The 25,293-nt window shown below is 42.0% G+C and overlaps 1 protein-coding gene across 2 annotated transcripts in view; it reads right to left on the bottom strand.

Annotated features, from left to right (window-relative positions):
* RAB20 (RAB20, member RAS oncogene family) overlaps positions 1–7,575 on the bottom strand; it is a 36,252-nt gene extending 28,677 nt beyond the window's left edge. The window contains exons 1-2 of one of the 2 annotated variants that reach the window (XM_027675107.1): positions 7,354–7,466; positions 6,969–7,157 (exon numbers count right to left, since the gene is read on the bottom strand). In XM_027675107.1, coding sequence (XP_027530908.1) covers positions 6,969–7,056 — 88 coding nt within the window. In that variant the 5' untranslated portion in view covers positions 7,057–7,157; positions 7,354–7,466. Of the gene's footprint in view, positions 1–6,968; positions 7,158–7,353 lie in introns of both variants that reach the window. The other variant, XM_027675106.1, reaches the window with a different exon arrangement.
* Between the last annotated feature and the right edge of the window lie 17,718 nt (positions 7,576–25,293).

The following is a 25,293-nucleotide window of genomic DNA, read 5'->3' as shown; positions in this document are numbered from 1 at the left end:
AGAGGTTGACACACACAACATTTATCTTGGCCTGCATCAAGTACTCACAACAAGGTGGCATAACCTCCACATTAGCTTGCCTCTGAAAGAGTTGGTACTAAAACTACATATTAGAAATAAAATTCCCCCTCCAATAAAGTGAGTTAGCCATAGTTGAATAAACAAAGTGTGTTACTTTGTCTCCTGGGTTTTTTTGATATATATTTTTCACAATTCCCTCTGACAAGGTATTTTCATATTTTTACTTCATTTGCATACCAAAGCACTTTCAGCTGCAATGAATTTGCTACCTCTGACTTGTGTATCATTGGATTTTTAAGCTCTGGGACATGGAAAATAGAACTTCCTCCAGTACTTTCACCACACAAATCATTATTTCTTCATATATTTAATCACTTCTGAATTTAATCTGCTCTTTTCAGAAAACCTTCATTGCAGAAAAAAGTAATCTGGTGTGTTACTTCACAACAACAAAACCATGCTTCCAGCGATGGTCTAAAGTAAAACCTTTATTTCTGCCTCTGAATCTGCTTCAGAAGCTTTAGATACAGAGCTCATTGACAGTGAACTCTCTTCAGGGATTTCCTCATGTACACAAGAGATTTTTCTCAGCAGTTAGCCATACTGTCCCTTCAAACTTACACTCTCATGATTTCCTTTTCAAGATGTGAAAATATATAACCTATAACCATGCACAGTAATCCCAGGGAAACCATGGTATGTGTGTATGAGGCATGGTCCTCAGCCATCGTTTTACGTACAACAATTATGAACAACTGACATGCAGAGGCCAACATAATATTCTGCAGAATGATTTTTCCAAGGGCAAAAAGAAAAAAAACATAAAGTCAAAGACTCTTGGTGGTAACTACCCCCTGAGCCACGACTTACCAGCAACAAACTAAGGGCATTTTATTCTCCATAAGTTCCATCTTTCCATCTCGTGTGTTTTTTAGTCCCCACCTCTTGAGCACAGATAGCCCCTGTGATATCCCCTATGTGCTTCCAACAAGCAACCTCCTCAGCTAAAGACACCTTATTACACATTCAGCAACGCCCAACCCCAGCCACTGTCACCATTTCACCATGTTCAGAAAGGCACATGCATCAGAGTCCTTTCTGGCTTTGACTAACCTACCCAACCATCTCATCTGCAGCTTCTTTTCCCTTGCAGTAATCCTCTACTTCCAAAAGTCAAAACCAGCAGAATACCAAACAGAGTAGCTTCTATCAGTCTTCACTTGTGAGGAAAATACGTCACTTAAATCCTACTCTTTCTTCATTCTGTTTCAACATGATGGAGGGCCATCCTTCCACCTTTCCTACTGCCAATTTGCATATTGTTCACCATACAGGAATGTTAGGCCCCAGGGCAGCCAGGAGACCAGCCTGCCTGGGCTGATCTCCTATGACAGGGACCAAGTCACATCCCATCCCAGGTTTCTCCTGAGAACTTTGCTGGGTCTCCACCTTTATGAGGAAACAGAACAAAGCTGCATCAGCGGAATTTCAGATTGGACATTAGGAAAAGGTCCTTCACTGAGAGGGTGGTCAATCTCTGGTACAGGTTCCCAGAAAACCAAGCCTGTCACAATTCAAGGAGCATATGGAGGATGCTCTTGGTCATACAGTATAGTTTCAAGTAATCAAACAAGGAGCAGGGAATTGGCCTGGATGATCCTTATCAGTCCCTTTCAACTCATGGATTCCTTCTGCACGTATTCTATGTGCAGAAGGAAGTGTACATCAACACAGATAAATTCTGATGGGGGGAAAAAAAAAACACCAAAAAAAAAAGCCCCAACCAAAACTCAAAGCCTAACTAAGCAAGGGAGGAACTTAACACTTCGATATTTCTTACAAGGAGGAACCTAACACATCTTACCACCTAAACATTCACACCTAGTCCGAGAAAGCTCAGCACAGGCAGTTGCCTGCACTGCAGCTTATGAAACCCTAGTGGTCAGAGACTGGAAGCTGTGAGCAGTTCACACGTGCTCACCAGCACTGATCCATCACACATCAGCAAACCAGTCACAAGAGATGTATGCACTCATTAGGCAAGTACACTGCAGTTGACCTAAGCCATAGAAAACCCTTTTCCAGGCTATATTTATCTCCTTTGTCCCTAACTCTACTAAGTCTGACAAGTGAAAAAAAAAAAATCTGCAGGTGCAAAATAAAGGGGTGGAAGGTGTAAAAATACGAACTGATAGCTGAATATTCACAGAGGAAAATAATCAAGTCAGTTCTTGCAGACAGATAGCTCACGATGAGAGGAAGGAAAAGAAGGAAAGTCTGCTTTCCCCGTTAACCTTTATATTTCCCCATTATAATGCTGCACGAATATTTGTTGGGAAGTTCAAAACTCAGCTTCTTAAAACAGAATTGAGACCCCTGGTGGCCTAGTGGTTAGCGTGCAGGACTTTCACTGCTGCGACCACGGGTTCAAATCCCGGTCTCCTGGCCTGATGGAGGTCGTTAGCCCTGTGTGGCCATCCATCTATGAGAAGGACACTCTAAACAAACCTACGTCCTGAGGACCTCACTGCCATTGTCCAAGCTTGCTTGGCCCCGGCAGATGAACCTTAGGATTAAAGGGTGGGCTCAGTTCAGCGCAGGCTGTGTCTCACCTAAAAAATCCATTGCGCAGGCTGGAAAGGTAAAAGACCTTTCCCCAAATCTTCGTTCGCGAAGATGGGCCATTATTATTAAAACAGAATTACAGGATCCTGATGTGAACTTTTTAAACTACTTGTCATTTATTTACTGGTTGGCTGCTCTAATACTAAGCCAGCAACACAGGGAACATGACCACTAACCATTAAGAAACCTTGCTGCTGAGGGCACCACTTATCTGCCAGATGAACAAATGTCAACTTAGAGAGACTGAAATCTAACATACAAACTACTTTTACCTTTTGAAATACAAAGGCATCAGAAAACATGCCTGAACAACCAAACGACTCTCATAATATCATTAGCTCACCTCACACTATTATTTTCGGTTCAATGGTGGTGCAGGACAAGACCTTCAAAACTTCAGGATGCTTTCTGTTACCAGAGACAAAAGATAACATGCTAGCTCAGAGCTGCATGCCACCAGCACCCAGCAGGAAGTTTTGGTTTACTCTGCAGCTGCTGTCAGCACTGCCTAGAAGATATAAATATATACACACATTACATACATATAGCTTTGACATCCTGAGTGTCTAATGCGTCTTCATGTGAAAAAGTTCTTCTGGCTGATGCTGTTGCTTACTTTCCTTGCTCCAGAAAAATATATACTAATATACTTCAAATATATTAGTATGAAGGTCTCAAAGCATGTACTCAAATGCTTTAGAGACTAGGCCATATCCAGTAGACTAGTCCTTTAAAACATGTTAAAAGTGTAAAGTTTCTTTTTTTGTATAGTTTATGCCGCATTTTTTTTGTTCCTTTGAATTAACTGATCCAAAGAGAAAACAAACAAAGGCAATCTGTAGCATCAGAAGATAAGGAGTAATAAATAACTTTCTGCACCAACCACAAATACAACAGCAACCATACTAGGTCAGACACAAGATCATCCATCCAAGCCCCTGACAGTGAAGAAATAGTCAAAAGCAGATGGCTAGGAAAAAAAAAAGCTTCAAAACATGGCAAGCATATGATACTTCTCACAAGTATTCTTCCATCTGTGGCTCATTTGTTTCTTTAGGTTGAATGCAATTTCCAAATAACTTCTCTCATAATCATCAAATTGGAAAACTGGAAATGTTGAACTATTTGCCATGAGCATTTACATTAAAAAAGCCAGTCAAGTCTGACAACTTCTGCACACCCATTTGACAAGATTTGCAGATAAGAACATGAAAGATTTAGACTAGACTAAGCAGCTGATTTTTCCAAGATAAAGAGGGGTGTGAATGTAAAGCCAAGAGAAAAAGAGTCCTCCTGGAATAACTGATTTGCACTTCAGTCCTAGCTTGGTAGAACAGGTCAGGTGTGCACACTGTGATTCACTGAGTGATAACAACACAGAAACATACATTTTAAGCACTGTGGCAAGAAAATTTCATTCCTCCTGGGAAAATGAGAGAAGTAATGCAATATCAACACAGTGATGAGTGACAATGACACATATTTTAAATAATTCAGAAGATGCACGATTAAACTTGTGTTGTACTAATATCCATCCATGCTTAACTTTTGATCCATCACCACTACTGCAGATATTCTCATCAATCACTAAAGTCTAATCTTGTACAAACAAAACTCTGTATTACAGGAACGAAGTTTCAGTGTATTGAGGCTTACACTAATACAGCCAAATGCCTGACCCATTCCAGAACAACAAAAACCATACAAACCAAACTACAAGTAATATATAGGGGATTTCTATGGAGATGATGGTCCCCAAAATAATGTTGATAAGCAACAACAAAAACACACATACATTCACATACTAAATATAACACAAACTGAGAAAATTAAAAAAGAAGATGAATTCCAGTTTACCTGGTTCAATTATGTATCAAACTAGTAAAGTAGTTACTACCAAGCACCCCCATTTTTCTAGGCCAAATCTTCTGTATTTCTACAATGTACATTGTATAAAGTACTACTGAGGTATTAAGATGGATGTCTTGAGCTGGCACTCATTATTTAAGTAGGTAGGATGAATGCAAACTTTAAACCATACTTTTGTCATATTGCCATGCTGAAGAATTTTAAATCTCCTGGATGATTGTTTCTTGCTGGGTTTCTCTATAATATCTGCACAAACGTAATTGAAGAAAACAATGTATCTGTATTTGATAACCATGTGACTGCTTCACAAGAATGCAGTAATAAGCAACTCAAGTTAATAAACAGACAAAAAAGCTAAATTTTAAACTACTCCTTACTACATAAATTCCAAGCTTAGTTGGTACCCACCTGCTAGAGATAAGATAGTGAGACCACAGAGAGATAAGAGCCACACGCCAAGGTCTCCAGTTGTGGCTAGCAAAAGCATAAGGTCCACACAAAATAAAAATAATAAATAAATAAATTATGCAGACTTTTGAATCCCCTTGTGACTTAACATCGGGGTTACAAGTGTCCACATGGTCTCTTCCTTCTTCACCTGGACAGGAGAAAGCATATATAAGCCCTGGGAGCTTCTATTTCTTCTAAGAATAATGAGACCCCACATGCCCTAAAACAGTCTAGCATGCAGTCTTAGCAACTTCCAAATCAACAGAGAGGTGGTGAAAGAGTCCACACCTGCCTGTGAAACACAAGAGAAGGGACAGCTGGGCTCAATGCTCACTCCAACAAGAGAGAAGGACGAGGAATATGTGTTATGCCTCCCCTGGTAAAATACAGCAACAGTTTTCAACAAGTGCTCTACAAATACAGCTTCAGCAATCCTGCTACAGAAGTCCTGCCAAGTCTTAGAGAGCAGCAGAGCTTCCACTGCAGTGCTACCCAGGCAGCAGCATCAGCAGTGGCCTGCTCCAGAGGAAACCATGGTCACTGGGAAGGCGATTGTTGAGTTCTGAACACTTCTGTTGCCCTGAGACAGGAATCACTTGGGTTCTTCATCTGGCACATGGAGAACCCAACTCTGGAGCTTTCCAGATACCACATAGAGCTGGTAGCCTGTAGCCTCAAATAACATGGATGGAAATACTGCAATAAGAATAAATGACTGAAAAAAAAGGGTTCTAAATGCAGACAAGCCTTGAAGGGACTTTATTTTATTGTGTATGATAAAAAAAAATCAGAAGGGTGTAATGGAAATTACCAAAGAATAACATCACCAAGATAATTCTTCTGTTGAAATAAAGCCCACTATTAATCTCCCATGTGGGTCTGGCTTAATAGAAGCAAGCAGCAATTGCCCACATGAGACTTCCCACAGTAAAACACATCAATTCCAAAATTGAAGTCGATTTTTTTTTCAAAAATACTGCAAAGGACATAGAAAGTATGTTTAAAACAGAGCTACTGGTAGAAAGCTTTCATCATAGTAACAGATTAAGAAATGCAAGAAGTAAAAGTTCTTAAACATCTCCTCCCCACCCCTTAAATGTGTTTCTGCGTAGTTTCTCGGCAGTTTCATCTCTCCCCTTCCTCCTTCTCAATTCCTCATGCAGGAAAAGCCATTTTGGACTAGATTGTGACATGAAGTGACACAGCAAATGAACTTCCCTCCCAAACGTCACCAAAAGGAAACTGGAATATTGTGCGATGCTGCAGCTCCACAAGTTTCACAAGGACACATAATCAGCATTCTTCATGTTGGCACTACTAAATCTTCTAAAATCCAGCTAAACATGAAAACAAAAAAATATTGAACAAGATTATTTTTCCCCAAGATCAACTTAAGGGGCAAGAACGTTTATAGACCTCATTTTTCTGGACAGTCTTAGTCCTTTACATGACAGGAGGGAGCTTCCTGACTTAATAATCAAGAGCAAGACATTCATATGACTACACATGACCACAACCCATACTCCTTCCTGCATCCCGGAGATGCTGCCTGCCACAATACAGCGGGCCAGACAGCCCCTTGCTGCTATCCCAGACGGAAACTGCCTGCAGCCCATGCTCTCTGTGCATTAATTCCTTATGCTCTTATTGCTGTGGTGAAGGGGAACGCCACGTCTGAACGGCTGGTGAGCAGCGCGCTTTTGGAAGTCCAAGTCTGACACCAGCTAATATCAAAGGGATACTCATGACCACACATCGAGAAGGGATGAACAGAAACTGTAACCTCTCTAACTCCTACCTGAATTTGCCGTCAGTAGCAATCTACTCGGGCAAAAGAAAGCAAACCGGCGCCGCAATCTTCCCTGTACATTCACATTTCGCAAAGCAAGTCCAAAAATACTATAGATGAGCAGATATAAGGCCCCTTCTGGCCCGTCAAAATCTTATTTCTTTTCAGACTTTGTCCTACCGCCAAACCCCACGTTTCAGGCGACTGACTTTACCGTAGTGCCAAAACAAGGCGCTAAGCACCAGGGCAGGGTTCCCGGGGACGGCCTCCCCCGCCGGGGCACCGGGGGACCATCTCTCCATCTCCTGCCCGTCGCTTCTCGGAAAGGTGAGGCTGTCCCGAGCCAGGACACCCGCCCGCAATCTTTCCCATCGACAGCTCGTACATTAGGGCAGAGCCAAAACTAGGGAAAAGAAAGCCATAGGCATCGTGACCCTGGCACAGAAGGTGCCGGGGGCAGCGCCGCTCTCCCCGGACTCGGAGGAGAGGCGCAGCCCGCCGGCAAACGCCGCCCAAGTTCTTGGGAGCCCCGTTCCGCCAGGAAACGCCGGGAGCCCGCGGGGCCGGAGCCCCGCTCCTCCGGGCCGCCCCCCGCTCACCTGCGGTGTCCCAAATGGAGATGTTGTACGGACCCCACTGCTTCAAGTAGAAGGCGCCGCCGACGGTGCTGACCGTCTCCTGGAAGCGCCGCTCCATGTAGCGGTGCAGCAGGGAGGTCTTGCCCACGTTCATGTCCCCCAGCAGCACCACCTTCCCGTCTGGCTTCTTCATCGCGGCTCGGCTCGGCTCGGCGCGGCTCGGCTCCCTGCCGGCGGCCGCTCCCGCCCCCTGCCCCGGCCGCCCGCCGGCCCAGCCCGGCCCGGCCCGCTCCGCCCGGCGGAGCCCCGGAAGCGGCGGGACGAGGGCCCGGGGCCGCCTTCGCCGGCAGCGCAAACTTCAGGGGCTCCGCCGGAGCCGCCGCGATCCAGCCCCGACTTCGGCTCCAGCTGCTCCTCCTCCCCGGGCCGGCCCCGCTCCCGCCCCGCCAGGGGGAGGGGACGCGGGCGAAGAGACGGCCGGAGCTCCGCGAACCCCGAGCCCCCGCCCCTGCCCTGCCCCGCAGGAGCCGGGTGATGTGTCCCGGCCGCCTCGGGGTAGGGTGGCCGCTGCCGGGCTGCCGAGCAGCCGCCACTCGCGGGGGGTATCGACTGAGCCTTCGAGGGATGCTGCTGCCTCCCGGGCTGCCTGCGTCCTTCCCGCCGGAGGCGCCACAGCCACCAGCTCCGCAGCCCTCCTGGAGCCCAACCGAAAGCCCGCTCATCCCGCTCGCCTCCCGGGGTGTACGTGGAGGGGCGGAAGGTTGCTCCGAAATTAGGAGCACAGTCAGTTGCCCAGCTGCTGTAATTCGAGTTAATTCCATTTCAGGTGACAGAATTGCAATCATTTAAATTACCCAGAGATCTAGCCTATCATTTTTACATCAGTCCTTTTTGTGCCAAACAAATCTGGAAAAAAAATATTTTAATAGGATATAAACATGCTACAAATTTGGAGCAAATAAAGGGATAATGTGTAGACCACATTGTGGAGGGAAACAACTGTTACAGGATTTTTAAGAGAATTTACCAGTTAATAATTTCCTCTCCCTTTCCACGCAATAGCAGCACTTTTCAAAATAAATGAACACACATCCTCATTCTTGCATGTCTCATGTTGAAACTGTTACAATTTCTTTAGTCTAGGCTTTGGATTTATGAGACGCTATGATTTTTGTTTACCTGCTAAAAAGGACTAGCTGTGTAGCAGTGTGGGATTTTAAGCCATGCCTACTTAATTTTGCTTATTCTGCTTTTACTGCCCATATTTGTGGTTTTGCAACTGTACCCAGTGACATGTAATTTCAGTTCAGAAACAGATACACTCCAGATATTAAAGTACTGGAAATATGCAAAGAGAGAGGAGGTTAAATTATTCAGTAAAAAAATCTTACAAGTGACTCTAAAATATTAATATGGGATGTGATTCAGGACTATGTGAAATACTATGTGAGGGGGAATTGTTGTACTTTGATAATTGTGTGGCAGTATTTTTCTGTGGCATGTGCGGCCTTTGCTTCAGATTCCCATCTCAATCTCAGAGCCTGTAAACATATACTCATTAAATCAAGGTGCTTCTCTGAGGCAGTGCAAAGCCTGCAAAGTGCAAAGTGCAAAGTGTTCTTCCAGGTGCTTGATATGAAAGTGTAAAAAGAACAGACATTCTTTTTGCATGGATACTGCTTGCAAATTCCCAAGTGCAATATAAGCTACACCCTTTTGAAGTGGCAGATGCCATTTCAGAAAGTGAAAAGAAGAATTTGGTATCAAATAGTTTGGACCATAAGGATCTGCACCACCAAAAAGATCCTGAGTTTATGTACTCTCACCTTATGCATTGTATTCTGTCTACAGAATAAACACCTAAAAGCTTAAACACAGTTATTGATTTACATCAGTGCTTGTGCTACCAAATACTAGCAGTTAAAGCACTTAAAACAATTATTTCTGAATTTTACCAAAATTCTGCTGTACTTGAATTATTTTCATGTACAAGTGAATTGTAGGTCTTTCTGGTGTTCGAAACAGGTATCAGTTAAGACAGAAAACAATTTCAGTAATACAGTGAAAATGCAACTGGGATTTTAGGTTTTGTTAATAATAAGCCCTATGAAAAGAGAAGCCTGCTCCCTTCGCAGATGTTTTCCACAGTTTCTTGAAACACATACTTAAATCCCCACATTTTGACTGTGTGTATTAACAGCTAGCAGCAGTCAGACAGACAGGGGACTCTCCTGAAAGTGTCAGCAGCTGACTTTGACTGATGGCAATGTATTACTTTTGTATGTTAACCATAGCCTAGCTAAACGAGACGCCAAATCCATCTGGTCCAGTACTCATTTGGACCCGGGGTCACAGTCCCTCACTCAGGCAGGGATGTGCATTATCCTAGTAGTATGCATCTCCCATTCACCACTTGAAGGGTTATCTCTGTTGCACAGCAATCTATGCCTAATAATCAGGTGCAGTAGGATTGGAGGGTACTGGTTGTTGTTTCAGATCCTTGAGAGAATTTAGGAAAATTATGATCTGGTTAGATTCCAGGTATGTAGAAGGGCTCCTGAGGTAGGCCCTTAAAGACTCAAATTTGTAAAGTCCTCAGCAGTCTGAGATCCCACCGACTTCAGGAAAACACCTTCATTAGGCACAGCACAGTGTCCTTGGTTATTACTGTCGATGTCTCCTTGGATGAATGCACTCCAATCTACAGCATGCAATTTAAGTCGCCTCTTGTTAAAGTCAAATGGCTCAAGATAGTCTGTAATGCAATATAAATAATAACAGAGCATATGTGAAAATATTTGGGAAAACATTAAGAGCCTTTAATTTGCTCTCTAACACTTAGATGCATCGGCCTGTTGCAAGATAATTTCCCAAAATCACTGAGACATCTGTAGCAAGAGATCTTCACAGTAAAAGTATGGGCATGAAGAATGTCTAAAGTGCTTGATAGGAAGGAATATGGAATACTTTGCTGTCTAGGTAGTGCATGTATGTGGACTGCACATAGTGTCTGGTGTTTGTTTTTCATTTTAGAGCATCTGAAAAGGCCTTTAATTACAGTGAGGTTGTTCATTAATCTTCCTGACACCATGAAAACATGGTCACCATGGTTGGTCTCCAGATATTCTGAAATTCAGTCACTTGGGCTAGGACACAGAGGTGGACAACACATTAAAGTTTCTTAACCATTTCTGTGCTAGAGTAAGACCCTCTCAAGAGTAAGAATGTTAGCCTTGTACACAAGCCAAAAACCTGAGCCAATAATGACTGTACTGACGTCAGGGTAACTCAACCTTTCTAGTCTCGCACAGTATGAAAACTGCTTAATGTTGCAGGAGAAAATTAGAGCCTGTTTATGTGTTTCCTTGCCAGCCTTACCTGGGTATTTATATACATTGTCCTGCCTATGGGCCCCATTTGGTCTCCAGGCTAACAGTACTTTGTAAGTTCACATGAGGTGAAATGTTCGCCACACAACAGGGTTGTTTTTTGCTGAGCTGATCTTATTTTGGAGACAAACTGAGTTAGTGATTGAAGACATATGTCATGTCAGCTACTAGCTGCTGCCCCCAACATGTCACAGGTGTGCTGTGGCCTTGGTGTTCAGCACCATAACATGTCTCTGTCTTTTGTCTTCCAGCAGTGCCTCTGTCTTTTGGGATGTTGAATCTCCATGACTAGATGTGTGCTTTCTGGAGATACCGCAGGGGACCTCAATGGGATTGTTTGTAATGATAAAGGCAGTACAAACTGCTGAAAGAAACATGCTGCTTTTTAAAGACAGATGAACTTGTAACTTAGAGGCATGTATCTCAGTTATCTAGCGAATCCTAATCAAGGTTTTGTGAAACAAGGAGAAGGGCAGTAAGAGAGGCTTATCCCTTGTCCTCAGTACGTGCTGGCACTCCAGTGCTTTGTTTGTTGCACCTCTTTGTGAAGTATGAGGTCACTGCAAAACCTATGAACAGGTACCAGTTGGTGAACCACGGCAATTCCTGGTTTTGTTTCTGCTTATTGCCTTCCTTTATGACTTCTTTCTTCTAAATGAGCAAATGAGTATGCATGCTCATTAAACAGAAATGTTTGCACTCATCATCTTCCAGACAACCCTAACTAGACCTCACTCTCAAGGTGCTCTCTTTCAGGCTACAAAGCCTGAAATATGTAGACAGAGCAGTGGCAACTTGATGAATAGCCTGAAAGAGTTATTCATCACATAGCAACTGCCCTGCCTACATATTTATCCTAAAATACTCTAGGTTCTTCCTCTTCACCCTGCAGATTAGCCCACAACCTAGATGCCCTAATCAAGAGAAATTGCCCTGTACTGCATATCAAGAGTTAGTCTGTTTTCTATAGGGTTGCAGTTCCACACCTTTCTCCCCCTCCTTTTCCCAGCCTTTTTCTTAGGCTGGTGCTGGCTTCTGCTTGACCGTTCCCTGTACCAATTTAGCTTGATGAGCTGATGAAAAAGTAGCTCAACAGTGACAGTGAGTAGTTTGTTGGTTTTGAGATCAGCACAGAGGAGGCTGATGATTGCACCCATGGAACTTCAGTTCCCTGGGGCTTCAGTTGGTCAGTGCTGGCTGTTCACAGACCTTTACATTCCCTTGGCAAGTGTTCCTGCTCTGCCTCCTCTTCAGACCTTGCAGGTTCTGGAGCACCTCAGTTGTAGGACTGTTCTCTTTCACCAGGATTGGAAAAGCATATCACTGTATTACTTCTGCCTGGTCAGTGTCTGAACCACAGCACCCTGAAAATGACGGGTAAATTGACCACCTTAAGATATCCTTATGACAGAAAAGCCTGACCTTAGTGATTAGAATTTGCCCTTGTTAAAGGCAGTTGAACAGAAGGTCTTAGATGGAAACCATGTGGCAACCCGAGCTATAGATACAGCCACTGAGTGAGCAAAAGTGAACTCTTCTCTAATGCACAGATGCTAGAGATGCAGATGCAAATAGGAGTTCAGGAGGAATTCCCCACGCAGGTCTTCCACGGGAAGTTAGTTTAGCCTTTGTTGTTCAACTGTGAGTCAAGTTCTTTAGTCAGCTTTCTGCAGTGAGGAATCTGAGTTTGGAACAGCTAGCGGCTGGCACTATATGGAAGGAGCAGCCTTGCTGTGCCCACACCAGCCAGCTCAGTTCTCTCCTTACTCATACTTCCTGCTCACCAAAATCACATATGCCTACAAGAGATTACAGAACTATGGCCTATAAAAAGATGTATTAGGTTTGCACTCTTTCTAGCACCACAAAAGAGATGGAGTAAGTTAGCCAGTAGTAGAATTTGCTTTAGTTCTTATAAACTCATCGAGATTCTTGTCCACGATAAACAGACTCAAGGATCTATGAGACATCCTATGGACTGAAGGAGCCCACAAATGGGAATCTGAGTACAGATTTGGCACAATCAGATGGCGTGATCCTAGTGATTAATAATGACATGGGAGCCAAAATGAATGCAACTTGTGACCTTTAAATGTGAAGATATTCTTGCAACACAGGTTTGTGACAGTTGAAAGAGCTTAATTTTCATTTACAAGTTCAATACTGTCATCATATGAATTGTTAAAAAAGCGACATATATAGAAGAACAGACGTGTGTTTTCAGTTGAGCTCACCTCGTCACTAATGATATTCATGCATATCAAATATCTTTTGCATATTATACATTAATTTTAAGTCATTTCTCTAGGCTGTGGCCATAGCTATTCCCTGTGAAGAAATTCACATGGTGCCAAGCATGCCATCATTGGTTTTGGTCAGGAAGAAAAGTCCATTGAAGAGTGTCACAGACAAATTAGCCTCAGGGCAAAATCACATTGTCCTAGTTCTGGAGAGGCAGGGTCAATTTTTGCAGTAGCCAGGAGGGGGCATGGCTAGGACCCAGAGGTTATTTTATACCACCTCAGGTCATTTTCCAGGGACAGGGGAAGAGATCCCTTCCGGGTCATGTAGAGTGGAGGCATTTTGGGGTGTTGTCAGAGGTTTCCTTGTGGTGAGCACTCACATTCACCTCTCATACATTTTGTTATTAATACTGTTGCTTTTACTGTTCGTTTCTTATTTCATTGCTGTTTCCAATAAATTGTTCTTATATCAACCTGTGATCTGTACTTTTTGTGTCTCCAATTCTTCTCTTCATCACACGGCAGGGGAGGAGGTGGGGGGAACAGGGGAGTGAGCGAGGGTTGGAGTGTTTTGCTGGGAATAATTAATTGGGGGATACCATTTCTAACACACATCCAGTCAGGAGTTACACTTTGTCCTGCCTCCAACCCTGTTACTACACTTTTATTTCGCCTCTTGGCTGGATGAGACATTGCAATCTCCTTTTCTCCTTCCTCTTTGAACTCCTCCCCACCCATACTGGCAGTATGCAGAGGGAAGTGGGATTTCTCCTCCTGGCACTCATTAAAGGTCAAAAAAATTTGATGGAATTGGCCAGGAAAGAACAGGTATTCTGGTTTTATCCCCTTAAAGAAAGATAACCTTCAAAGTATAAACTGATCACTGTGAAATGAAATTTATCACAATGATTTCTCCTAAAAGCATTGCACCCCTTTATGGGCTCTTTTTTCATCCACCCACATCTGGCCCTTGGGTGAGAGATGCACCAGCTATTGGTGCATAATGGAATTTTTTTATAAAGTTAATATTACTGCAATTAGGAGTATAAAGATAGTAATGATTTACATACATGTATGAAGATGGACTTCAAGATTAGGTGGAGAAAGGATGACCAAAGCGGAATTTAGAATATGCAAATATAATTGATACTAGCATGTTTTTGGAGAGTAATACTGGAAATTTTTGCAGAAGTTGGTAGTCTTCAAAAGCAGAAACTTGCTGCATAAAATGTTCCCGTCCTCTTCTAGTCCCAGTTTAGAATTAGAAAAAAAGGAAGCTGTGATGATTTTCTTAGTAAGAGTTGCTTCTGTAACAGAAAATCTTTCCCTCCTAAAATATGAATGAGAACTTCCTAGCTGCTTTCTAAATTGTATATAGAGAGAAAAACCCAAATTATTTCAGATTTGGGTTGATAGATATTTACTTGGACTTTCACTGTATCAGACATTATATCTAGGTACTAAAGACTACAGAAACAACACTAATGTTTACGGCATGAGGGCAACATCATTACATTTGAAACAATACTACAATATTCTGTAGAGAGTTTACATAATTTCCTATTTTTCTGTGTCTTTAACCATATATTTATTATTAAAATGAAGTGCACCACTCTCCAGCACATCCCTTTACATCAGAGTGTTTCTGGGAATTAATTTCTGTGTCATTCTTTTGAGTGCATTTTTAATTTCACCATTTAAAATTTTCCTGTTGATTGATCTTAGGAAACTGTTCTGTTTTGCTTCTATCCTTTCTTTTTTAGAAACCACATTTTTCGTCATTACTCACCTTGGGTAATCCTCTGGAAATCTTATTGAGATCAGTGAAACTATTCATAGCCAAGGTATAAATAAGTATGATGGATTTGACCTCCAGTTGTCTCAAAAAAATATTCTCCCATCTAATTATATAGGGAAAATCCTGGTCTAAATTCAAGAGCAAAAATACTTTAAAGTTGCCTCTGACAAACAGTGTCTAGTATTTGCAACTGAAATTTAAACTTTTTTCTCCTGGTATAATACAGTTATCCTCTATGTAGTGCTGTTATAAGAAAATTTGATGCAAGTGATGCTTGCTGAAGCAGTATATTTTTTGGCACTTGGTTTCTGAGTTGCTAGGAATTACATGCTACTATTTTGACATCCTTCCAGATTGTGGATGCTGCTGTGTTTCTTGGGAGCCTGGGAAGTCACCTAGAAATGAAATCTGTTGCTGGTGATTCCCTTTACAAAATCAAGTTGCTGAAGAAATTGCTTTAGTACCTCCAGGTCTGGTTTCAGCTCTGAAAATATTACTTGAAAATCTGCTTTCTTGGGTTTTCTCTATTTCAAATGCCAAGTGGGAAGTAAATATAATTGTCAATGGGCTTTCTTTGGCTATTTAGTTATCAGTATTAATTAGTATTGTCGTGATGTTTCCACCTTCAGAGTGCTGAAGAAATATAGCACCACATACTGTGCTCATATACACTTATGCCAACTTCACTAAAACATTGCTTAAATTGCTTATGGGAGAAAATCAGTTCTGTATGCAGCCTGGCATATCACTGCTCAGTACCAGCAGCTTTGATTAAAAGGTATCCTAATACTCCTTCACATTCAGGGCAAGAAATTCTTAAATCAAAGAGAAAACCTAGAACCATAAAGGATGGAAGAAGAAGAAAAATACTCAAGGAAAAAGTTTCTCTGAGATTTTTTTTCAGAGTGTGAATTATATGTATCCTTTTAACACACTGAGAAAACAGCTTCTCTGAGGCAGAGGAAATTGCAGAAATTATTAATGCTTGTTGATATTTAATCTAAATCCCTAATTTAAACAGAAGTGCTGGGTGAAACTTACTCCAGATTTAATATGATATAATCTAATTTACTTCAAACACCTGCTTTTTTCAAAACTGGTCTGTTTAAAGAGTAATAATAACAGAGAAAAGAGAACTTTTAGAACATATTAGAGATGTTAACATCAGATATTATTATTATTATTGGAACATATTAGAGATGTTAACATCAGATATTATTGTTATTAGAGTGAACTTATTCCTCTTTAAAGGAATAATTCCTCAAATAAAGAAGCTTGTAATTCTCTAAAGCTCAGATGAGATTACTATAAAATAACAGTAAGATTGCTATTCCTAAGTCTCAAAAAGGAGAAAGGTGACAGTAATGACACTGAATGGAAAAAATACTTAAAATTAAAAGGTGAAACAGAAAGAAGTTTATCCAAAGGAGAAGAGAGAGGATACAAACTGTAAACCAAAAGCTTTGTGATTGATTATATGCATGGACAATGATAATGGAAGAGGGTAAAAGAAAAATAAATAGGGATACCCAGTTTGATTGTAAGATATCAGTGACTCTAGAAAAAAAAATCCATTCTCAGTGAAATGGCAAGTATGGACCTGATCCATGTTGCTGAAGTATTTTCTTAGCTCTTAGGAATACTATTAACAGCTAAAAACATATCTAAATGAAACCTATGCTAAAATTCTTCAGTGAAGAAGGATGGACTTGAATTTAAATTCTGTTACAAGTTTTTGATGAGGGTTATAAATTATCTCACATCTGAACACACAGATAATGCATAGTAACAAATGGAAATAATCAAGTACAAATGAAGAAATTGCAACGAGCACTTGTTAGCTGTGTTCTTCAGAGCAAGTAGGAAACAACCCATCCATTTCAGTGAACTTCAGGTCAAAGCCTGTGTTTTGATGGATAAGGCACACAAGTTCTCAATGTGCTGTATTCATTACAAGTACATCTTTTGATCATAAAAGAGAAAAAAATCTGTAACAAACCTTTGCATGAAGGCACAAGACCTGCAACAACTTGAAACTCAAGGACTTTTTAGAATTGAAGAATTGAGGCAATTCAGGGAATGGAAGTGGGGTTTGTTCTTCAGATAAAACATTTCCCTCATTGTCTCTATCCTCAAATTGCCAATACAAGGGATGAAAAACTGTCAGGAATTTACCAATAGTGAGAGAAGCCATTGCAGTCTCGTGGTAGAAGAATTAAACAGGAAGGAAGTAATTGGGTTTTTTTCTCAGTGCGTGATTACATTGCAGAACTCCTTGCCTTGTGGAAGTCAAAAAAAAGGTTAGACTAATGAAAATCAGAAAGTCCCAAAGCTGCTAATTCTCAGACACTTGCAGCATTTACCAGGAAAGAGCTCCTGTACACTTGCTCTGTTTCCCACTTGAATCCTCCTCACCTCTGTGAATGGAATGGTTTTATGAAGCAGCCCCTGAAATGCTGCAGTTATATATAAACATAAACTGAAAGCTTGGCTTAAAGCATTAATCTAAAAGCTGTGGCACTTCAGGAGATGAAAATGATGACTCATTGGTCCCTTCTATGGGACACTGAGAATTTGAGGTGCCACCAGGATAGGACATGACTGTACAGAGGGGCTGCAAAGGTCTCCCAGATCCTGGCCTACCACATCCTCTAGACCCACATGACCCACATGAAGGCTAACAACTCTCCAAGGTTTTATTTTTCAAATTTTTGAATAACAAGCTGTAGGTACTCTCTTGCTTCTTGATTATCAGATGGAAAGATCATAAAACTTACATTGATGTGATCCAGGTAGTCAAAAGAAAAAAAAATTAAGTAGTGCAGATTTTAGGAAGTAGTATAATATATATTGGATTTGGGCAAAGTCATATAAAGATCGTAGTTAGAGATTATGGAATGGAAAAGTTTTTGAAAAATCTGCCTAACTTGATCAAAATTTAGGTGAGGATAGATGTTTGGCCTTGAACTACCTCAAACTGCCTGATTAGCAGTGGTAACTTATTACTCTGGTCTTTGTAGCTTCCTCTCATCTGGTCTTTCTGAGGGATTTTTCTGATCAGCTCTTTTATTGTGTCTCCCTGGCAAGGTAGGTGGCTGCTGGTGCTCCATTTGTTTCATGCGGGAAATAAAATCAAATCACCAGAGGCTACAGAAATAAGTGGTTCATATTTTCACCCCGCTAAGATAAACATTAACTCTGAGCCCTCAAATGTTTTCAGGAGATCTGACCCAGAATTTGTCAGGCACTTGAAATAAACTGTTAACTATTAACAAGTAGATGGAGGCTGTTTGGTCACATTTTGAAATCAGCCATTGCCAAGGAATGAGATGATTCATGACCTTGACAAACTCGATTTCTGATGGCAGAAAAAAAAATCAACCTCTTCAAAGAGCGGAGTAGATCAGCATCTACTGTTTATGCATACTAATTGCATTAACATAACATAATAACAAATGTAGAAGTAAAAGTAGCTGTTCACCAGGATGCACTCAGGGGCTAACAGTCCAGCCTCCAGTTTTGACATTAGCAGAACTGTATTCTAGCCTTCTTTGCAGTCCACTTTTTGGCAGAAAGCATTGAGACATTGAAGTGCTGCAGCGTGTTCAGAGAAGGGCAACAAAGGTGGTAAAGGGTCTAGAGGGTAAGTCATATGATGAATGGCTAATGGAGCTGGGGTAGTTTAGCCTAGAGAAAAGGAGGCTTGGGGGAGACCTTGTCACTGTCCAGAACTACTTGAAAGGAGGTTGTAGCAAGGTGGGGGCCAGTCTCCCAAATAACAAGTGACAGGATGAGGGAAAATGATCTCAAGCTGCACCAGGGGAGGTTCAGATAGGATACTAGGATAAATGTCTTCACCAAAAGGGTTGTCAAGCACTGCAATGGGCTGCCCAGGGAAGTGGTTGAATGATCATCCCCGGAAGCATTTAAAAGACATGGTTTAGTGGTGGACTTGGCAGTGCGGGGTTAGCAGTTGGACTCAATGATATTAGAGATCTTTTCCAACCTAAACAGTTCTATGATTCTATTATCTGAACTGAGCTATGGTTACACAGTGTACCTTGTCCTTAAAGCAGTATGTTGCTTTCTTTTTGGCTGTGAGCCACAATTGTTCCTCAGTTCCCAGACTGAATGGTTTGGGCATAGGCTATACAGTCAATGAAGAGAGGTGTTTTTGAAGGCCTCCTATAGGAGGTCCTGTCAGGTCTAGGTGTTCCAAGGGTAAATGATTTCTTATTTATTACCAATAAGGTTCATGTACTATTGTGTTATCCCTTCAGTTAAATTCAGTTAACATTCTCTGAATTTCTGCTTTGTCTGTTCTGGATATGGGTAAATGAAGGAACTTGACACAGGAGGGGTATGCTTTGGAAGATAGGTATCCTTTTGGAAGACAACCTTGAAGAATTGACATTGTAAGCTGGTGCCTAGTCTCATACTACAATATGAGGGAATTTTGCAGATTTGTGTTGTTGTGCCTGGAAACACGAACTACTCCAATTACAATAGGATGTTCAGGATGTCACTGCATTGTGGGGCATGAGGGCATCTCTCTGCTGTCAAGTCTGGATGCTTAAAAATTTGTATCCTGATTTTATGCTCATAGCACCATTCCTGTCCTTTCTCTGTCAATTTTTTTCTATGTAAAAGAAAACTTGATGTTCAGACAGGAAGGAGCAGGTGCAATCTCGGGTGTGTGCCTTTATCTGGACAAGCAGAAAAATCAAGACTGCAGATATATAGAGAGAGTATATGTGCCCCAGCAGTATCGGCGCAACCAAAAACTGGAGGAATTACTTCTGAAACAAGTTCTTGCAAAGAAAAAGAAATGATTGTCATTTCTCTCGGCCATATTGTTTTCCAAAGTCTCCTCTGTTACACATGCAGTATGTGATTTTAGTATTTACCTTGCGAAGTAGGATAAAACATACTGGATGTCATGCGAATGCTGGGGACATGCGTGGTCCCGGCGAAGTTTGGAAAACGGAAGGTACTGTGACATGATTCGTGGCGTGCACCAGGCGGGAGGTGCCGGGGTTCCGCTCCGGGGCCGACAGGTGGCAGCAGGGGCGGCTCGAACCCCGAGCTGCAGCGAACACCCCGCGCTCCCTCCGCCGCGCTGGGGCCCAGCCACGGGCCCTCGGCTCGGGTGGACCGCCAGGTATTTTGGGGTTCCGCTCTTTTCTAAAGCCCAGTAATTAGCAGAGGCACGGCGGGAGGCAGCCCGACTGCCCACGCGTCTGTCTTCTTCCTCCTTACAGTATCATTTCTCGACACAACAACAGGTCCCAAATACGGAATGGCTTCTGGGCAATTCAGGCTACACCTGTAATCTTGTTGAGGGATGAACCCCATTCGTCTTGCTGTCCTGCAAGAGCTTTTTGCTGTGCCTGTGAATGTGTGTGCTTGGACTCTTGAACGTGAATGTGGATGAGAAGCAATGAGACAGAGCATCCCATCTGCTGATGGCCAGGTTCAGGTCTTTCTTCTGAAAACCAGGTGACTGACAGCTAAAGTCATACAGTGAAGGGAAATGTGAGTGCCATGACCCAAGGAGGAAAGGGGACACCAACATAGGCTCAGGGGTCAAAGTATACACTTCCCATGGAAATTAAGTGGCCATAGAAACCATATTTTATGGAAAAGCTGTTTATAGTGTTTTCAGTTGGCACCCCATTACATTTAAATAGTCTGTTGCAATGCTAAAGGTATCAGTACCTTTGGCAGAGCTCCCATCCCTGCGTGGTGGTTGCCCGACCGTCATGGACTTGCTGAGCCTCTGTGTGCCTTTGCAGAAGTGCCAGCCCCACTTCATGGGGAAGGGACAAATTCTGGTAAGTACTGACACATGGTTATTATTATTGTTGTTTTCTAGCTGCAAAGAGTCAGGGGAAGCCCCTTGGATCTGAAGGCCCAGGAGACTGGCTGTCTCTAAGTATTTCCTCACTGCTCTTTGCTCTCTAACTGTTTAACCTGAAAGCTCAAATATGTAGGTAACGTGAGTGCAATAAAAAAGCTTTGCTTCTGGAGAGGGAGACCTAGAGCTGCCCAGAGTATGTATCTGGAGCTGCCACCACTGCAGCTGTTTAGAGGGTTTCACACAAGGAGAGTGGTGACTCTGGCCGGTGGGGGCCCCGGTGCAGCTCAGAGCTGGTCTCGGTGATGATGAGATGGTCTGGCTGAGCTGGGGCTGCATTCTTTCCTTGAACACGTACCTTGTGTGCCAGTGAAGAACTACAGAATCGCTCTCCCTCTAATTCAGGAACAGCAGCATCATGAAACTACAGTGATAAGTAAGGACCATTATTTATCCTGTTTGGATACAACTCTGCTATCACCCCTCTGAAGATGAATAATCCTACCCACAAATTAAACTGAAAGCTTATCACAGCAAGAAATACTTGACAAAGACGAATGATTCAAACAGCACAGATTACCTAGGTTGTCCACCCTCTGGAAAAGCTCTGCTGATAAGCGCTGTGAAGGTACCACAGTGGAGATGGAGACTGTCTTCCCCTGAACAGTCACAGCATGAGTCCAAAAATAATTTGTATTGCAGTCACACCGCACTGAGATGTTGACATTCTTGGGATATTTCTGTTCATGTTCTCTGTCACCACTGTAGTAATCAAGAATGTTCCTAAGCCTAGAAAAGAAGAGATTTTGGGGCCGCCACTGAAATGAAAGAGACAAAAGATGGTATACTATTTTTAGGCCATTGATAAAATGGCCAATTGATACATTATTTCCCAGAATAATCTGGTACCATTAGTCAGAAAAGTACTATTAAGTCAGCAATAAAAATTAACTGCCTGCTAGAAATTACTTCCCTTGTTTTCTGAACTGGAAGAAGCTTTGGCAGAGGGCAACAGTCAGCTGATGGTAAAGTATTAGTCACAAACCCAACAGCCATGCAGTGTGTGCAAGCGTCCAGAGCCTGTGGCCATAGCCCTGTGGTTGTCATGACAGCCCAGAGGCTGCTGCTCCCTGGAGATTCACCAACCAGTGTGAGACCCCTGTTCATGCCAGCTGGAAATGGATACCATGGTAAGACTGCTGAGTACAAGATCTCTTGGATTTCAAGATGGATGCAAACAGCCAACTACATGTTTAAAGCACTGAAATGAGAAGGTTTTCCTTTTTCAGTGACTTTTTTGCTGTCCTGCTTTTACAGCAAATTCATGGAGTACTCTTCCTAAGGATGTTTTATATAAAAAAGCAATAGAAATTGTATTCCAAAAATGCTCACATGTGCAATCAAATGCTGTTTAGATCACAATAACTTTCCAGAAAAACTTTTTTGCAATCTGTTTCTGATGAGCATAGTGACTGACAGCGTTCCTTAAAACATGAAAACAAATAACTTCCTTTAAAGTGCAGGCTATATTCCCTGCTTCCACTCTTACAGTCATCCTGGTACAGTAAATCCCTCTGCTTCCTTCCATGCATGTATGTACCTTGCTGAAGCCACTTTGGAACAAAACCTGTGTCAGGTGTTCCATTGTTTCCTGCTGGATAATTTTCAGGTTGTGTGTTACCACCTGACTGTGCTGTGGATGCTGCTGTGCATATTTTTTCCTCCTGTGCTTATGCACGGGAGGAAAATATAAACTCTGCTATTCCTCATCAACAACAGGTGATTGTCTTGGTGCAGGGGCTCTGTCTGCAGGCTGACAGAGCTGCCCATCCTGGGACTGTTTGGAAAAGGGACACAGACCTTTGTCAGCCCTTCTTCTCCAGTCTGCCTTTTCCCCCGCTAAACCTCAGGAGGGCAGCACGGCTGATGCAGAGCACAGCTCTGCTAGCTCTGCACATCTAATGCTAACAAAAAGCTCCTTTGTGTGGAGAGAGTTCTCAGCTGGCCATCTCCAGTGTGTTCTGCTGCTCTTTGCTGGTGCCTGAGCTGCGCACAGTGGCCAGAGCAGAACAGAAAAAATCCTGAAGGCTCCAGAGCAGTGTCCTGGTGGATGGATACTGCCTTGGCCACAAGAATCAGAGAGGCCTTCACCTTGAGGAAGTAGAAACAGCTTTATGGTTTTGGGGAAGAATTCACCCCTCCTTACTGTGCACAGCCTGCAGGAATGAGTGGGTGTACTGGATTAGGCCGTTGGGGGTGAAGGTTGTCAAGTCAGCTTCCAAGTACTTTGTCAGCCATCAAACAACATTTTTCAGCTCTGCATTCCCTACTTCAGAATCTATATTTATACATAGTGTCGGTATATCTATAGCAACAAAATGTCTATTCATTGTTTCCTCACATATCTCAGAAATTACCTTCTGACTGGACTAAGCACTCTGGTAGCATGAAAAAATACAGCCATTTGTGGCAAGAAAGTATACAAAAAACTCTGAGTTAGCTGTGGTCTAAATATCCTAGTGTCTTAACCCAGATTTGGGACTATGCCTTGCATAGTAAAGGCTGCAGTAAAGAAACAAGCTGAGGATTTCTTTTGATGGAAACTGCAGTGCTGAGAGTTTGAGGTAATTTGGCGGTTTCTCACCCATTTTTAATTAAGCCTAATGTTCATATATGGATTCTTGATGGTATTTCATGGTTGCTCATGGTGAGTAAAAAGCTCTCCATGGCTGCTATGGAGCTCTGTGGAGCAGCTTCTGCCAGTCCTGAGCACAGGAGCAGCACTGACACAGCCAGCATTACTCTGGTATCTGGCTAGTTAGAAACACTTTTGCAAGAGTCGAGCCACCTTGTCTTCAATTTATCAGCAATGCCCTTATGTTGGTGGGATGGTTAAAAAGAAAAGCTTCTTGTAATTCTGCTGCCTTGAAATACAGATGACAGTCAAAATCAAAACATGAAAGAGAAAGAAGATTCTTAGTCAGGCACAGTGTAGTGTTGGTAATCCATTAGAAATGGACTAGCCAAAAAGTTGCCATACTTCCAAGGAGCCAGTGTCTGACAAAATCTGCACTATTGTAAATGTTGATGCTACCCAAATAGTTTCAATTAACAACTTCTGTACACTAATGGAAATTATTAGTCAAGTCTTCTGAAAGTTAAATAACTTTATATGGAGCATTTTGAACCTGAAGAGTTATAGCTGTATGAGAACAAAAGCAACACTGAAGTCTGGGTGAAATTAAATTTTGCATGAGCTTTTTTTTAAAAGAAAAAAAAAATTCTACTTTTGTCCATATTGAAAAGGGTTGATTGAACTTTTTCAGTCTGGAGGCAGGCTGAGTCTTTTAGCAGTGGTATAAAGTAGCACAAAAATATTCCGTTGGTTTTAATTTCATTTACTAGTCCCAAAAATATAGAACATCGGAAGTAACTGGTTTTACTTGTAAACCTAAAACTCGATCAATACATCAAATGGTCTTTGTACGGCCAATGAGATAGTTGTTTTCTTCAATCAATAGTTGTGGAGACTATATTAAAGTGCATCCTATAAGGCCAAGCCTGTAGCTGTCAGGGTGGTACTCTGTAAGAGACTCTGGCTGATTGTTCATTTCTAGGTTTGCTCTCTTTCTAGACTAACACTATGTTCATTAAAGACCAAAAACAATGAGTTTCAAAGGTATTTCCTTTAAAACCATAGAGCAGAAATTCAGGGGAAAAAAAGTGCATGTGTGTGTGTTTTCTCTTACAAGGGCGTTTTTATCCAGGGGTAGATACTGCCTTTTTATATAACTATAAGAGGGGTTATAAAGGAAAAAATTACGCTGTGTAAAGCACATACATTAAGCAAACCCTGTGCAATCTGAGCCATGGGAAGAGTAACAGCAGCAGTGCAAAATGCAATGTATTTCATACTGATCAAAATAAGTTGTTCCACGCTTGTTCAGCCAAATCATACATGCCAATTTCTGAAGGCAAAATGAAGTAATGACACTGTAATGAACATATTTAATTTCTTTTTAATTTCTCTTATAATCTCCAACCTTTGAAATGGCTTGTTAAATCCCCCGAAGTCACACACATAACAAACTTTTGATAGTTGAGATTACAGACTCATTCATGCAACTGAGCCAGGGGTCCAGAATGTCTCTACTAAATTTCACAGGAGCAGTCTTCTGCAGTCTTTCCTGCTCTGCTAAACACTCTTAAGTTGGATTAATTTGGTTGGCATTTTAACCTGATGGTATTAAAAATAAACCTAAAAGAAAAACAAAAAAGGGATATTGCAAGGTTTTCATTAGCTCAGTGGGGAAAATGCCATCCTGGCCAAAACTTTAGGAGTGACTTTATTCATATTTCTTTGCTGTTCCATCTCAGTTTATTCCTGCAATAAAGAGATGAAGCTCTGATCTTCAGCAGTTTATTTGACAATCTAGAGGCACTGGATACAGGCAAATGACCATCATATTCCATAAATTTTACTTGTATGCACTTCACAGTCTTTAATGGACGTGTTTGTGGTGCTGATGGTGGTTCTGGAGCAGATTACTTGGTTAGCCACCACTTCCTCAGCTACAAAAACAATTCTTGTCCAGAAAGCCACTGTGTTTCCAAGGGCTGAAGGATGTGAGTGTGCGAAAAGAATGGGTAAGATCAAGATCTTGTCTTCAGCAG

Source organism: Neopelma chrysocephalum, unplaced genomic scaffold (assembly GCF_003984885.1).
Source record: "Neopelma chrysocephalum unplaced genomic scaffold, ASM398488v2 Primary Assembly neopelma1_25, whole genome shotgun sequence".
NCBI lineage: Eukaryota > Metazoa > Chordata > Aves > Passeriformes > Pipridae > Neopelma > Neopelma chrysocephalum.
Note: the sequence above shows the minus strand (reverse complement) of the source record. Positions and strands in the feature narration are given on the sequence as shown.